Genomic DNA, 11,025 nt, shown 5'->3' with positions numbered 1-11,025 from the left:
AGCCATTCTGATTATGGGGATAAAAGTAAATCATCCTAGTTCTGCTCTGGTGATCCGTGAGCTGCTTTTCAGCAGGCGCGCAAATACCTTGGATGTTGGCTGAAGGCTGCATGGGGGTAAGCCCAGCACGTTTAGAAACTGTGCTGACTCACTGTTGGTCTTTAGGGTCCTGGGATCTCCCCCTCCAGGTGGGAGCCATGCTTCCAGAAGGTTCACTCAGTACGAGGTAGCAGCTCATGTCCTCAGAGCTGGGTCCAGGGTGACCTATGGCCAGCACATTTTGGACATAGAGAGAAGGAAGACTCAGCCCTTTCCCCAGAGCTCTCCGCGTGGCTCTCTAAGAACATTCAAGGGGGAGAGACCAGCAGCTGCGATCCTAGAGCTCCTGGGTCACATGCGTGGCCTTCAGCTGGGATGTCCTTCCTCCCAGCTGAGGTCACCTTTCCAAGGAAACACAAGTTGGAATAAGACACTTCTGAATCCAAAAATCTCCTTGAACCTTTGCAGTTCCATGGAGCCAGAGCTGGGGTGGAGGGGCTCTGGGCCAGGTTGGGGCTCTGGGGCCTGGAGCACAGCCAAGGACATGCCTGAGGGCCCTGCACAGGTGTCCCTCACCCTGCTCCCTGATGACAGAGAAGTCCTAGGCTATTTGTGCGGGTGTCCTGAGGTTAAGGTCAAAACCCTGAGGCAGTTCCAAACAAACCACAGAGAAGCAGCAGCCTGTTATTAAGTCTGAAGGAAAACAAAAGCAAAACTCCCTTCCCCGTTTGCTTGGGGAGACTGAGGGAGAACTCTTCCTATTATATTTCTCTGTGGCTGGGTTTTCCCTCATGCGGTCCACTGACTCACTTCTTTTTAAATAGTGACAAGAAGCAACAGAAAATGAACTCGAAAGATGATACTTCCCTACTCTGATCCTCAACTTATCTTCTGGCACTTCCTCTGCAGAGTTAGCACAGGCTGAGGCCATCAATAATTCCTGGGAATAGGCTTTCAGTGGGACGGACTCCCAGGCTGGAGGTCGCCCTATATCTGGCCCGCAGCATCTAAGGCAACTCACCACTTCCCCACCTCCCTCGGTGTTAAGTCTGATAATAGGAGTTTTTTGAGAGAGGCAGTGACAAGGTGGCTGGTGTCCCCTCAGGGGGCCCTATTTTCTAGTGTGAAGAGAGGAGTGCTGCCCACTTTAAACACTTTACACAGCGGCTCAGCCGTAGAAATGCTGCGACCGGTGCACCACCCCAGGTAACATCAGGCTCCTTGGCCAAGTGGACAGGCTATTTCTGGAGGCTCATCGGCTCTGGGATGAATGATCTGATTCTCCCTGTAGCCTAGATTGTGGCACAAGCCCATCTCTGCAGTTAGAAGTGAAGGGAAGCAAGAGGTGGCATCTCTGCTTCCTGCTGGGGCTGTGGCTGGTTCATTTCCTGTTAGCTTCTTCTCAGCTGAGAAAAAAATAAGTGGGGGGGCGGTGCTGAGAAGAGGAGGTTTTGGAAGAAAAGTGGAGACTGGAAAATCCTCCAGGCCTTCTTGATGAGGTTTAAGACTCACATGTGATGTGTGAGATGAGTTGGCCAGGAGTCAGAGCTCCGAGAAAGTGCTGCGTTGGTCCTTTTGGGGTTTTGCACACCAACCCTGCCGGCTTCAGCAGTGGAGCATGAAGTTCTTGGCGAGGCTGGAGACCCAGCTGGAAAACTGAGGGGGCTGGGACGTAGGGGGCTGGGTGGGTCTGGGCCATAACACCCCCACCCCTGCTCTTCCCCAGGGAGGGCAGAAACCCTGTATGGGTAGCCTTGGCTAAACGTCTGCTTGGAGCAGGAAGCAGGGCTGGGACAGAGGACCTTCTTGTGGCTGGAAGCAGCCCAGAGCCCACATGAAAGTGAAGGACAGTGGCACACTCCGGTGGGGCTTTGCTCTAAGCCGCCCCTGCGCAGCAGCCAGGGGGGGACAGCATCGGACAGTCTGACAAAGCAGCCCTGCCTCTGGGGTGAGGGGTCAGCACCCCACCCTCCTATCTCCCGCCCGTACTCCATCTAACCCCTTGGTGTCTCTACCTCCCTCTGAATATGTGGTTAATTGTGTCTCCCTGGTGGGATTGTTGAGAGGGTTAGAAGGAACATGTGCACATTCTGGGGCAAAAAGGAACTGACCCAAGTAACTTTGGAAAATGGTGTTTTCAACTAGAAACTGTAAGGCTAAAGGCAAAAGGAACTGTGTGTAAACACTGTACTCTAGTTGGTAAAGTAGTTTCCCAAGGGCTAACAACTTTGAAGCTGTTACACCTGCATACCGGGGTTGAACAAGTGGGTAAATGGACAGTGGGTGGTGGGAGCCTTCTTCCCAAGTAGTGCTGGGAGAGCCACAGCACTCAGCTGGGCCAGGATGGTGCACTGCAGTTCAGACGCTGGTCGGTGAGCTGTCTCACTAGAACATACTTAAACATTGCATTGAAAATCAAAGTGTGCTGAATTACTATGGTGAGTAACAGATTGCCCCCAAATCAGTGTGTGAATCTATGCTCACAGTTTCTGAGGGTCAGGAATTCAGGCAGGAGATGGCTGAATTCAGAGGTGGTGGCTTACCTCTGCCCTGAGATGCCTGGGGCCCCAGCTGGCAGATTCAAAGGCTGCAAGTTGGAATCATCTGAAGGCTGGTTCATTCACATGTCTGATGGCTGGCTAGGACCTTTGCCAGAACTGTTGGCTGGAACACCTCTATGTGGCCTGGGCTTCCTTACAATGTGGTGGCTGAGTCCAAAGGAGAGTGGAGAGAGAGAGAGAGACAGAGAAGGAACCCAGAGGAAGTCATATTGTCTTTTATGACCTAGCATTGAAAGTCTCCAAGCCTCACTCCTCTACATTCTGTTGGGGGAGGTAGTTAAAAAGTCCACTCTGGTTCAGGAAGAGGGACCCTGTCTCTTGATGGAGGACTGTCAACTTCACACTGTAAGAAGATCACATGGGATGGGAGCATTGGTGTGGCCATTTTTGGAAAATACCTACAATCTCCCATAGCCCCTCCTAATTTTTTTCCCTTTCCCTGAGATCACCACTGTTCCCAGTGAGTTGTGATTATCTCCTCTGTGCCTTTGCATTCATAGACAGTATAGACTTGATTTAGGGCTTTTGGGGGAGGGGATACATATTTAGTTTTTATATAAGTGGAATTCCCTTACATCTTGTTTTTTTCACTTAACATGGATTTACTTATTAGTACATGTAGATCTCTTTGTTGCAGTATAGTATTCCACAGTTTGGTTATGTTGTAATTTATTTAACTACTTCTTTATTTTGATGGATCTTTGAAAAGTTTCCTTTTATTTTCTAGTATGGTTAATACTGTAATAAATATTTCTCGATGTGCTATTTCACCCACATACACAAAATGTGAACGTTTCCCAGGAAGGAGGTGTTAAGTAAATTGCTGAGTTGAAAGAGCCCACTTTTTAAAAAAAAATATTTATTTATTATCATTTTTATTTGGCTGAATTGGGTCTTCATTGCTGCACCGCAGGCTTTCTCTAGTTGCAGAAAGAAGGGGCTACTGTTCGTTGGTGCACGGGCTTCTCATTGCATTGGCTTCTCTTGTTGTGGAGCACGGGCTCTAGGCACACAGGCTCAGTAGTTGTGGCTCGTGGGCTCTAAAGCGCACGCTCAGTAGTAGTGGGGCATGAGCTTAGTTGCTCCGTGGCATGTGGCAACTTTCCAGACCAGGGCTTGAACCTGTATCGCTTGCACTGGCAGGTGGATTCTTAACCACTACACCACCAGGGAAGCCCTAAAAGAGCCCATTTTGAATTATAATGGGTGCTACCAAATTTCCTTTGAGAGAGGCAAGTCATGCACTTACCAGTAGAGTGTAAATGTGTTCATTTCCTTTTGTTCTCACCAGCACTTAGCAACTGTCAATCTTTTAAATTCTTGCTTGCCTTGTGGGTGAAAACAATATACTATATAGCATGTGTTTTTAATTTGTAGTTTCCTTCCTAGAGTTAGGTTGAACATCTTCTCATATGCTTATCAGCCATCTGCCCTTGTTCTCCTGGGAATTGCCTGTTCATTTCCTTTACTGAACTGTTCATTTCCGTTTTCCTGAAAAGCAGAGAAATGCAAATGTAAACAGTGAGATGTTTTTTTTTGGCAATGAAATTAAAAAACATTGACATGTATACACTGATGTGTATAAAATTGATGACTAATAAGAACCTGCTGTATAAAAAAATAAATAAAATAAAATTTAAAAAATAATAAAAAAGATGACAAAGATTCTCAGTGCTTGTGATTGATACATTTAAGTTTAGAAAAGCCACCCTATAATTACAAATGTTAACTTATATTTTCTTTCTAAACATTTTAAATTAAAAAGCAACCCCAGAGCCATAAAAAATAGTCTTAGTTGTCTTATATGAGGTGATACCAAAGTTGATTTTTTTAAAAGTGAATAAAAGTTTTCAGCATCATTTTTTTTTTCTCCCAGACTTTTGTTATTTACTTTATCTCTTAAATTCAAATACGTCATGTGATCTTTTTCTGGACTATCTTTGTTTTCCATTGATTTAATTTTTGTGCTAGTACCCCTTGTGTAAAGGCAAGTCTCTTAATTTATTAGGCAAGAAAGAATACATTTGCAGTGTTTCCTCTTCCTGCCAGGGAACATTGTCTCTTTGTAGGTGCAAGTGTGACTTTCCATTGCTCAGTAAAGCTCTGTGGTATTTTGCTTTACATAGTGGCTTCTAGTTCTGGAGAGGAGTATATTCCTAGATGCTGGCTGTGCCGGTGGTGTTGGTGTTGCTTTCAGGATATTGGGATTGTTTTCAATCTATCACCTTTTGAGCTGTTGAGAATTTGAGATCCAGAGGAATCGAGTTGGTGAGACTGAGCAGGGGTTGGGGGAATATGGGGAGAAGTGTTTTGGAGGAAGTGTCTTCAAATCCTAAGACATCCTGGAGCAGAGAGAGACGGCAAGCTGGAAGATGTGCCAGAGTGATTGTGTGTGGAGTAAGGTTTGTGCAGGTGGAGAAGCAGGAGGGGACTCCGAGTTGTGGGGTAAGAACCAGCCTGCCTTGGGGCTACAGGGATCTGAGGGGTAGAAAGAAGGCAGCTCCCCTAGGCAGGCAGGCCCCTGTCAGCTCATCCAGATACTGTCCAACGTGTTCATCATTTATTTATTCATTAATCTGACAATTATCTCTAGAATGCTTGTTAATGTGTCAGTGTATTCCAGATGCTAGGGATATAGAGGAGGAAATGAATGACGTCTCTCTCCTCTGGAGCTGACATTTAGGAAGAAGCAGATGAATGCAGGGAAGTTGTTATGTATATACATGCATATGTTATAGAGTCTGAGGGTGATGGATGCTAGGTGGCTCTGATAGGTGCTGTTTCAGCAGAGATTGCAGTGACAGAGTGAGCCATGCGGGCCCTAGGGGAGGGCACCCCTGGCAGAAGGTAGGGCAAATGCAAAGCCCAGAGGCAGGAGCATCCCTGGTATGTTTGAGTCGCTGGAGCTGAGCGAGGGTGAGCACAGAGAGGGGAGACTTGAGGAGGTGCCTGGGGACGCAGGCCACGGAGCTCCAAGAGCCCTAATGAGGCAGCAGTGGCGACTCTGGAGTAGTGGGGGGGAGGCAAGATTTCAGGTCACCTGCTGCTGCCACAGTTCAAGGTAGGCCCACTTTGATGTTGGGCGATGATAGTATGTGTGTGAGCACGTATGTGGTTAAGTGAATATGGTCTGAATTTGTATGTGTGTGTATATGTTTCTGCATGTTTAAATGTGTGTTTATGTATGTTTGAGTGTATATGTGCCTGAGTGATTATGTGTGTGTCGGTATGAGTATACATGTGTTCACATGTGTGTAAGTGTCTATGTGTGTGTGTTTAGGTGTTTGTGTCTATTTGTGTGTACATGTGTTTATACGTGTGTGTGTCTGTGCTTTATGTTTGAGTCCCTGACAATACACAAAGCAGGAAAGGTCCCGACAGGGAATGAGATCCTGGTGGGGAGCCTCTCTTGGCATCCTGGCTGGGTCTGTGTCCTTGCCATGGGTCACAGAACAGACCAGTGTCACTGATGAGGTCACAGAATAAAGCCAGGAGCCTAGTGACCATGGATGCCTAGAGGCCACTCGGCCTGGGGCCAGCGGAGGGCTTCAGCACTGCCCGAGCCAACTCTCACCCAACAGCTGGAGCTCTGAGTCCCTGGGCACTGGTATCATCATGAAGCGTCACTTCACGGACCATAGGGGAGGACAGTCACCAACGGACGGGACCATCCTCAGCCTGGCCAGCTCAGGGTCCGTGGGGGAGAGCGTGGAAGTGCACTGGTCATGTAGGTCGAAAGAAGGGGTGTGGCTGATGTGTCCCTGAGAGGTGGTCCTGGAGGGGATGGGGAGGGGAGGGCACCAGATTGCCCCTTGGTGCTGTCACCAAAGTGCTTTGTTGACCATAAAAATGGACATGGGTCTGACTGAGGCCGCTGTTGTGAGCACATGAGGTGATTTCAGAAGGTATGAGGATGAAATCCTAAAATGTTAGTCATGTATTTTAATGTGCTTTGAAAAAAACAGAATTGACATGTCAGTTCTGAGATTTCAGCAGTGATGTAAAAAATTCCTTTATAATAAATAGATTAAAGTTAATCTAGAACATCAATTTGAAATGACCATGGGCAGCACCTAAGGGTCACACCGGCTCTTGGGACTGAGTGACCGGCACCAGCTCTGGCTCCATCAGTCATTTCAATGCTCTGTGCCTCAGTTTCTTAATTTGTCAAAAATTACAACAATGGAATTTCTTAGGTTTTTTTTTTTTTAATATTAAATGAGTTAAAATGTGGCAAGCATTTAGCACTTATACGGTGACGGGATCCAATGGATGTTCAAGGAAAGGGTGAGATGCCCCTGGGGGAAGACGAGACATGTTACAAATGCCAAGGGGAAGGTTGGGCTGAGTGGCCTGGCCAAAGCACTTCCCAAGTCTGGCTTCCTAAACTGGCTTTATTGAGCTGTGATTTAAATACACAAACCTCACCGATTTTGTGTACAGTTTGAAGAATTCTGACACGTACACATTTGTTTAACCACCACAAAGGTCATGATGCAGAATATTTTCATCACCCTCTAAAAGTTCTTAGTGACCCTTTGCAGTCAGTTCCCCTGCCGCCCTTAGCTTCAGGTAACCCCTGTTCTGTTCTCTCTCCCTATAGTTTTGCCTTTTCTAGAATGTCATCTAAATGGAATCAAATACTCTATGACCTTTTTACCCTGAGTTCTTTCATTTAGCAGAAGGCATTATAGACTCATCCATGTTTTGCATGTAACAGTAGTCTATTCCTTCTTATCAACAAAGAGGATTGCCCTGTGTGGGGTGTCCCACAGTCTGTATTCAGCAGTTGATGGCCTTTTCGGGTTTAGTCAAGTGCTTGGATGTTACATTCATACATTATTTGATCCCCGTCATCACATCCATAACTTTAAGATATATCTGTTTATACATTTGATCTTTATCCTCGTCCCAAGAGAAAGGCATTTCATCCCCACTTTATGGGGAAACAGGCACAGGGAGCAGAAAGTACCTGCCCAGGGGCCCCTGGAGCCTGCATCCTTTCAGAGACCTGAGGTGGGTTGTGGCACGGATTCCTCAGCACCGATGCAAATGTCCTTCCACCTCCCAGGGACCTCTAAGAGAGAGGAGCCGTCTCCGCGGCCCGGCCTGGCCGTTCCCCACGAGGAGGACATCTACTTCTCAGGCAAGGGTCGGGGCATGCTGGGCTGGAGCAGCTCGCCATCGTCCCGGCCCTCCTCCGAGTACCAGTCCTACTCCCAGTACCAGTCATGCTCTTCCAGCACGTGTGGTGGCGAGGACACTGCCCGGCAAAGCATGTGCGCCTTCTACACCCATGTGAAGACAGTGCAGGGTGTGGCCGTGGCCTGGGAGACCGACTGTGGCTTTGAGCCGGTCAGTCGGCAGCCCCGCATCCATGAAGCAGAGTTCATCAAGAGGCAGAGGCGGAAAGGCTCCTCCTTTGAGATGGCTTCCAACACCGACCTGCGCTGGGAACTGGAAGATGGCAAGAACAACACCTGCCCAGAGCCGGACGACACGGAGCTGCTGGTGCCCCTGGAGTGCTGCCTGCAGGAGCTGCGGGCCACCCCGGACTGGCTGGTCACCACCAACCACGGGCTGCGGTGTGTGGCCTGCTGCCGGGTCTTCCCCACGCTGGAGGTGCTGCTGGAGCATGCCCAGTATGGCATCCAAGAGGGCTTCAGCTGCCAGATCTTTTACGAGGAGTTGCTGGAGAGAAGGTGGGCCCGGGGCCAAGTGCAGGAGCAAGAGCCAGAGGAGGAGGGACAGAGCACTTCGGACAGTAGTGAAAGTCCAAGATCCCATGTCAAGTTGCTTCCGTCACAGTCACGGTCAGAGAAGCAATGAGCTGGAGGTGATGTGCCCCTTCCTGCTCTCACCTCCGGCACCGCAGCTGCTCCTTTCCTGGCCATCAGGACCACAGCCACGGGTGCAAGGAGAGAGGATGAAGGCCGGGGAAGGAAGCGTGCCGAGATGGGAGGGCCATGAGAAGGGACGGGGAACGCACCCTCCAAAGGGCACAGCGTTTCAGCTAGAGTCCATTTCAAAACCCGAATCAAGTGTTTCTGACGGTGGGTGCAAGACCTGAAGCCCGCAAGCGTGTGGCCAAGGCAATTCTTAATTTTTCTGGTGGGTCTAGCGGGTCGTGACTCATAGGAGAGCCAACTGCAAATGAAGCATCAGCCCTATTTTTTTCATTGTTAGGAACTCATCATAGGCCCTAGTTCTGTCTTATTTTAATGGGATTAAACTTGAATAACTCAAAGTTTAAGGCAATGACTAACTGAGTGACTCATGTTATTGGACCCACCGGAAATTGCCATTTCTGAAGGTTACACACTGGCACGGACATCCCGAGACAGCAGGCTCCCAGAGGTAGAGATGGGGGCTGGGTAAGTCCTGCTCATGCATGAGTTCAGATATGTCAACTCTGTTTTAAAATGTTGCTACAGAATTTTTCTTTGCCCTTACAGGGGGCTGCATTCATTCAAGAAAATACATGGATGGCCCACTGTGTGTTAGGCATACTGATGAGACATGTACCCCAATCGTGCAGTGAGAGGCAGGTAGGACAGACAATTGCAAGCCAAGGGGATGAATCACCTAAAGGAGGTTTGGGGAGCCCAGCGGAGGGCCCCCAAACTCATGCTGATTGTGGAGGAAGGAAAACGTTCCAAAGAGGTAGGTGTTCACAAAGGCTGGGAGGACAGGTAGAATTAGTGAGAACCAGGAGTTTTCTTCAGAGTCATTAAAACTAAGAAAGATTGTTTCTAGGAGCGGGTGAGCCCTGTTAAAAGTGAGAGTGAGTGGGAGTGAGCTGAGGGTAAAATGTTTCCTTTCATTTGGCACATGGAGGTTGCTGATGGCTGTGATGAGAGCAATGCCAGGGACTGAGGGTGGCAGAGGCCAGGCGGGCATGGGGCAGTAGTGGGCACACAAAGAACCACTGGACACAAACATTAGGCAGCTCTGCTGGCAAGCTTGTCTGAAAAGGAAAGCAATGATGGCTTAGCTGGACAAAAGGAGACTACAAAAAGGCAAAGATGGGGAGAGAGCACGTTTATTTGTAGTGGGAATGATCCGAAAGAGAGAGGGAGGCAGAGAATGCAAGAAAAATGGGGAAAGAAGAGCCAACTAAGAGGAGGCTGGATCCTGACCAGATACGGAGAAACCAGCCCCTGACGAGAGAAACTTCATGTTCTCTGTCGTAGGCAGGTGGGCAGTTAGGTCAAGTAGGGTTTGGGATCCAAGAGGATGGAACTTGAATTTTTTTCCCCTGAAAACTGCAAGGAGCTCCTGAGGAATGTTCAGCAAATCAGGTTGGCCTTTGTGAAAGATCTCTGTGGTGAGCAGGGTCAAGAATGGATGAGAGAGCATCACTGGTGCCAAGGAGCGCAGTTGAAGAGCTGTAGGCAGGGTGAATTCAAAGAGATTTAGGAGATGCGAATCACAGGTTTGGGCTAGTGTTTGATGAGGGTGGTAAGGGGAAGTTGTCCACAACAACTTCCAAGTTTGTTTTTTTTTTTTTACCTGAGTGGTTGGTGAATGTGGGTTCCATTTTGGAGCACCAAAGGACAAGATTTGCCGGGATGCCCATGAGCCCACTTTTGAATAAGCTCAGTTCATGATAGAAACCTTTGGAAGGGAGCTAGTTAGAAGGATCTGGGGCTTTGAAGAGTGTTAAACGGGATGGAGATAGATTTGTGGTCATCTGTGTATGTGTGGTTACCACGGCCCTTTCCGTGGCCTTGTGTTAGATACATTCTCTGTGCCAGTCCCAGTGCAGCAGAAGCTATGGGATCGTCTTGGAATGGATGTCAACCGTGGGAATGGTATTGCAGCACCATTTTCAAGATGCAGCAGAGTCACAGACTTTCTCGATTCACTGTGAATAGGGCTGGAGGACCTTCAGGAAGAAAAGAAAGGATAGGACAATGGTCCAAACTTTGTCAAGCTCTTCTGAGAAGAGCTATGTGGTGTTGGAGGGAGCTCAGTAGGCAGGTAGAATCCAAGGACTATCTAAGGGGAGAGGAGGCAGCTGAACCAGAAATAGTGAGCACTGGTGAGGAGGAGAACATTTCTATTTAGAAATCAGGTGCAGAGGGAACAAAATGAGGCATGGCATCTAGGCTCTGGAATTTCAGCCTTTAAAAGACAAGTGCATTTATGTGTTAAACATGGATATTCTAAGGGCCAAGCATTGTTCTAAACACTTTATGAATAATAAGTCATGTAATGCTCTCCACAAACCAATGAGGTGGGTCCTAGGTGAGCCCTAGGTGTTTTATAGGTGAGTAAGCTAAGACCTTGTCAAGGTCATAGAGCTGGTGTACAGCAGAATCAGGCTTCACACCCAGGCAGCCTGGTCCCAGAGCCTACGCTCTAACCATCACACGAAGAAGCAAAATTTTAACGTGAAGACAGATGCGAGATATTCAGAATA

At 48.1% G+C, this 11,025-nt stretch overlaps 1 protein-coding gene across 1 annotated transcript; it reads left to right on the top strand.

The window, feature by feature from the left end:
• The first annotated feature begins 6,163 nt into the window (after positions 1–6,163).
• FAM170B (family with sequence similarity 170 member B) lies at positions 6,164–8,429 on the top strand. Its single transcript, XM_029244845.1, has 2 exons — positions 6,164–6,327; positions 7,672–8,429. The coding sequence occupies exons 1-2, from the start codon at positions 6,216–6,218 to the stop codon at positions 8,427–8,429; spliced, it is 870 nt and encodes a 289-aa protein (XP_029100678.1). The 5' UTR covers positions 6,164–6,215.
• The last annotated feature ends 2,596 nt before the right edge of the window (positions 8,430–11,025 follow it).

The sequence above is a fragment of the Monodon monoceros genome, unplaced genomic scaffold (genome assembly GCF_005190385.1).
Source record: "Monodon monoceros isolate NGI ecotype Baffin Bay Population unplaced genomic scaffold, NGI_Narwhal_1 Super_Scaffold_4, whole genome shotgun sequence".
NCBI classification, from domain to species: Eukaryota; Metazoa; Chordata; class Mammalia; order Artiodactyla; family Monodontidae; genus Monodon; species Monodon monoceros.
Note: the sequence above shows the minus strand (reverse complement) of the source record. Positions and strands in the feature narration are given on the sequence as shown.

Coding starts and splice junctions, on each gene's coding strand:
- FAM170B (XM_029244845.1), top strand. CDS start 6,216: ATGAAGCGTCACTTCACGGACCATAGGGGAGGACAGTCACCAACGGAC. Junction 6,328..7,671: donor CGTGGAAGTGCACTGGTCAT/GTAGGTCGAAAG, acceptor TCCACCTCCCAG/GGACCTCTAAGAGAGAGGAG.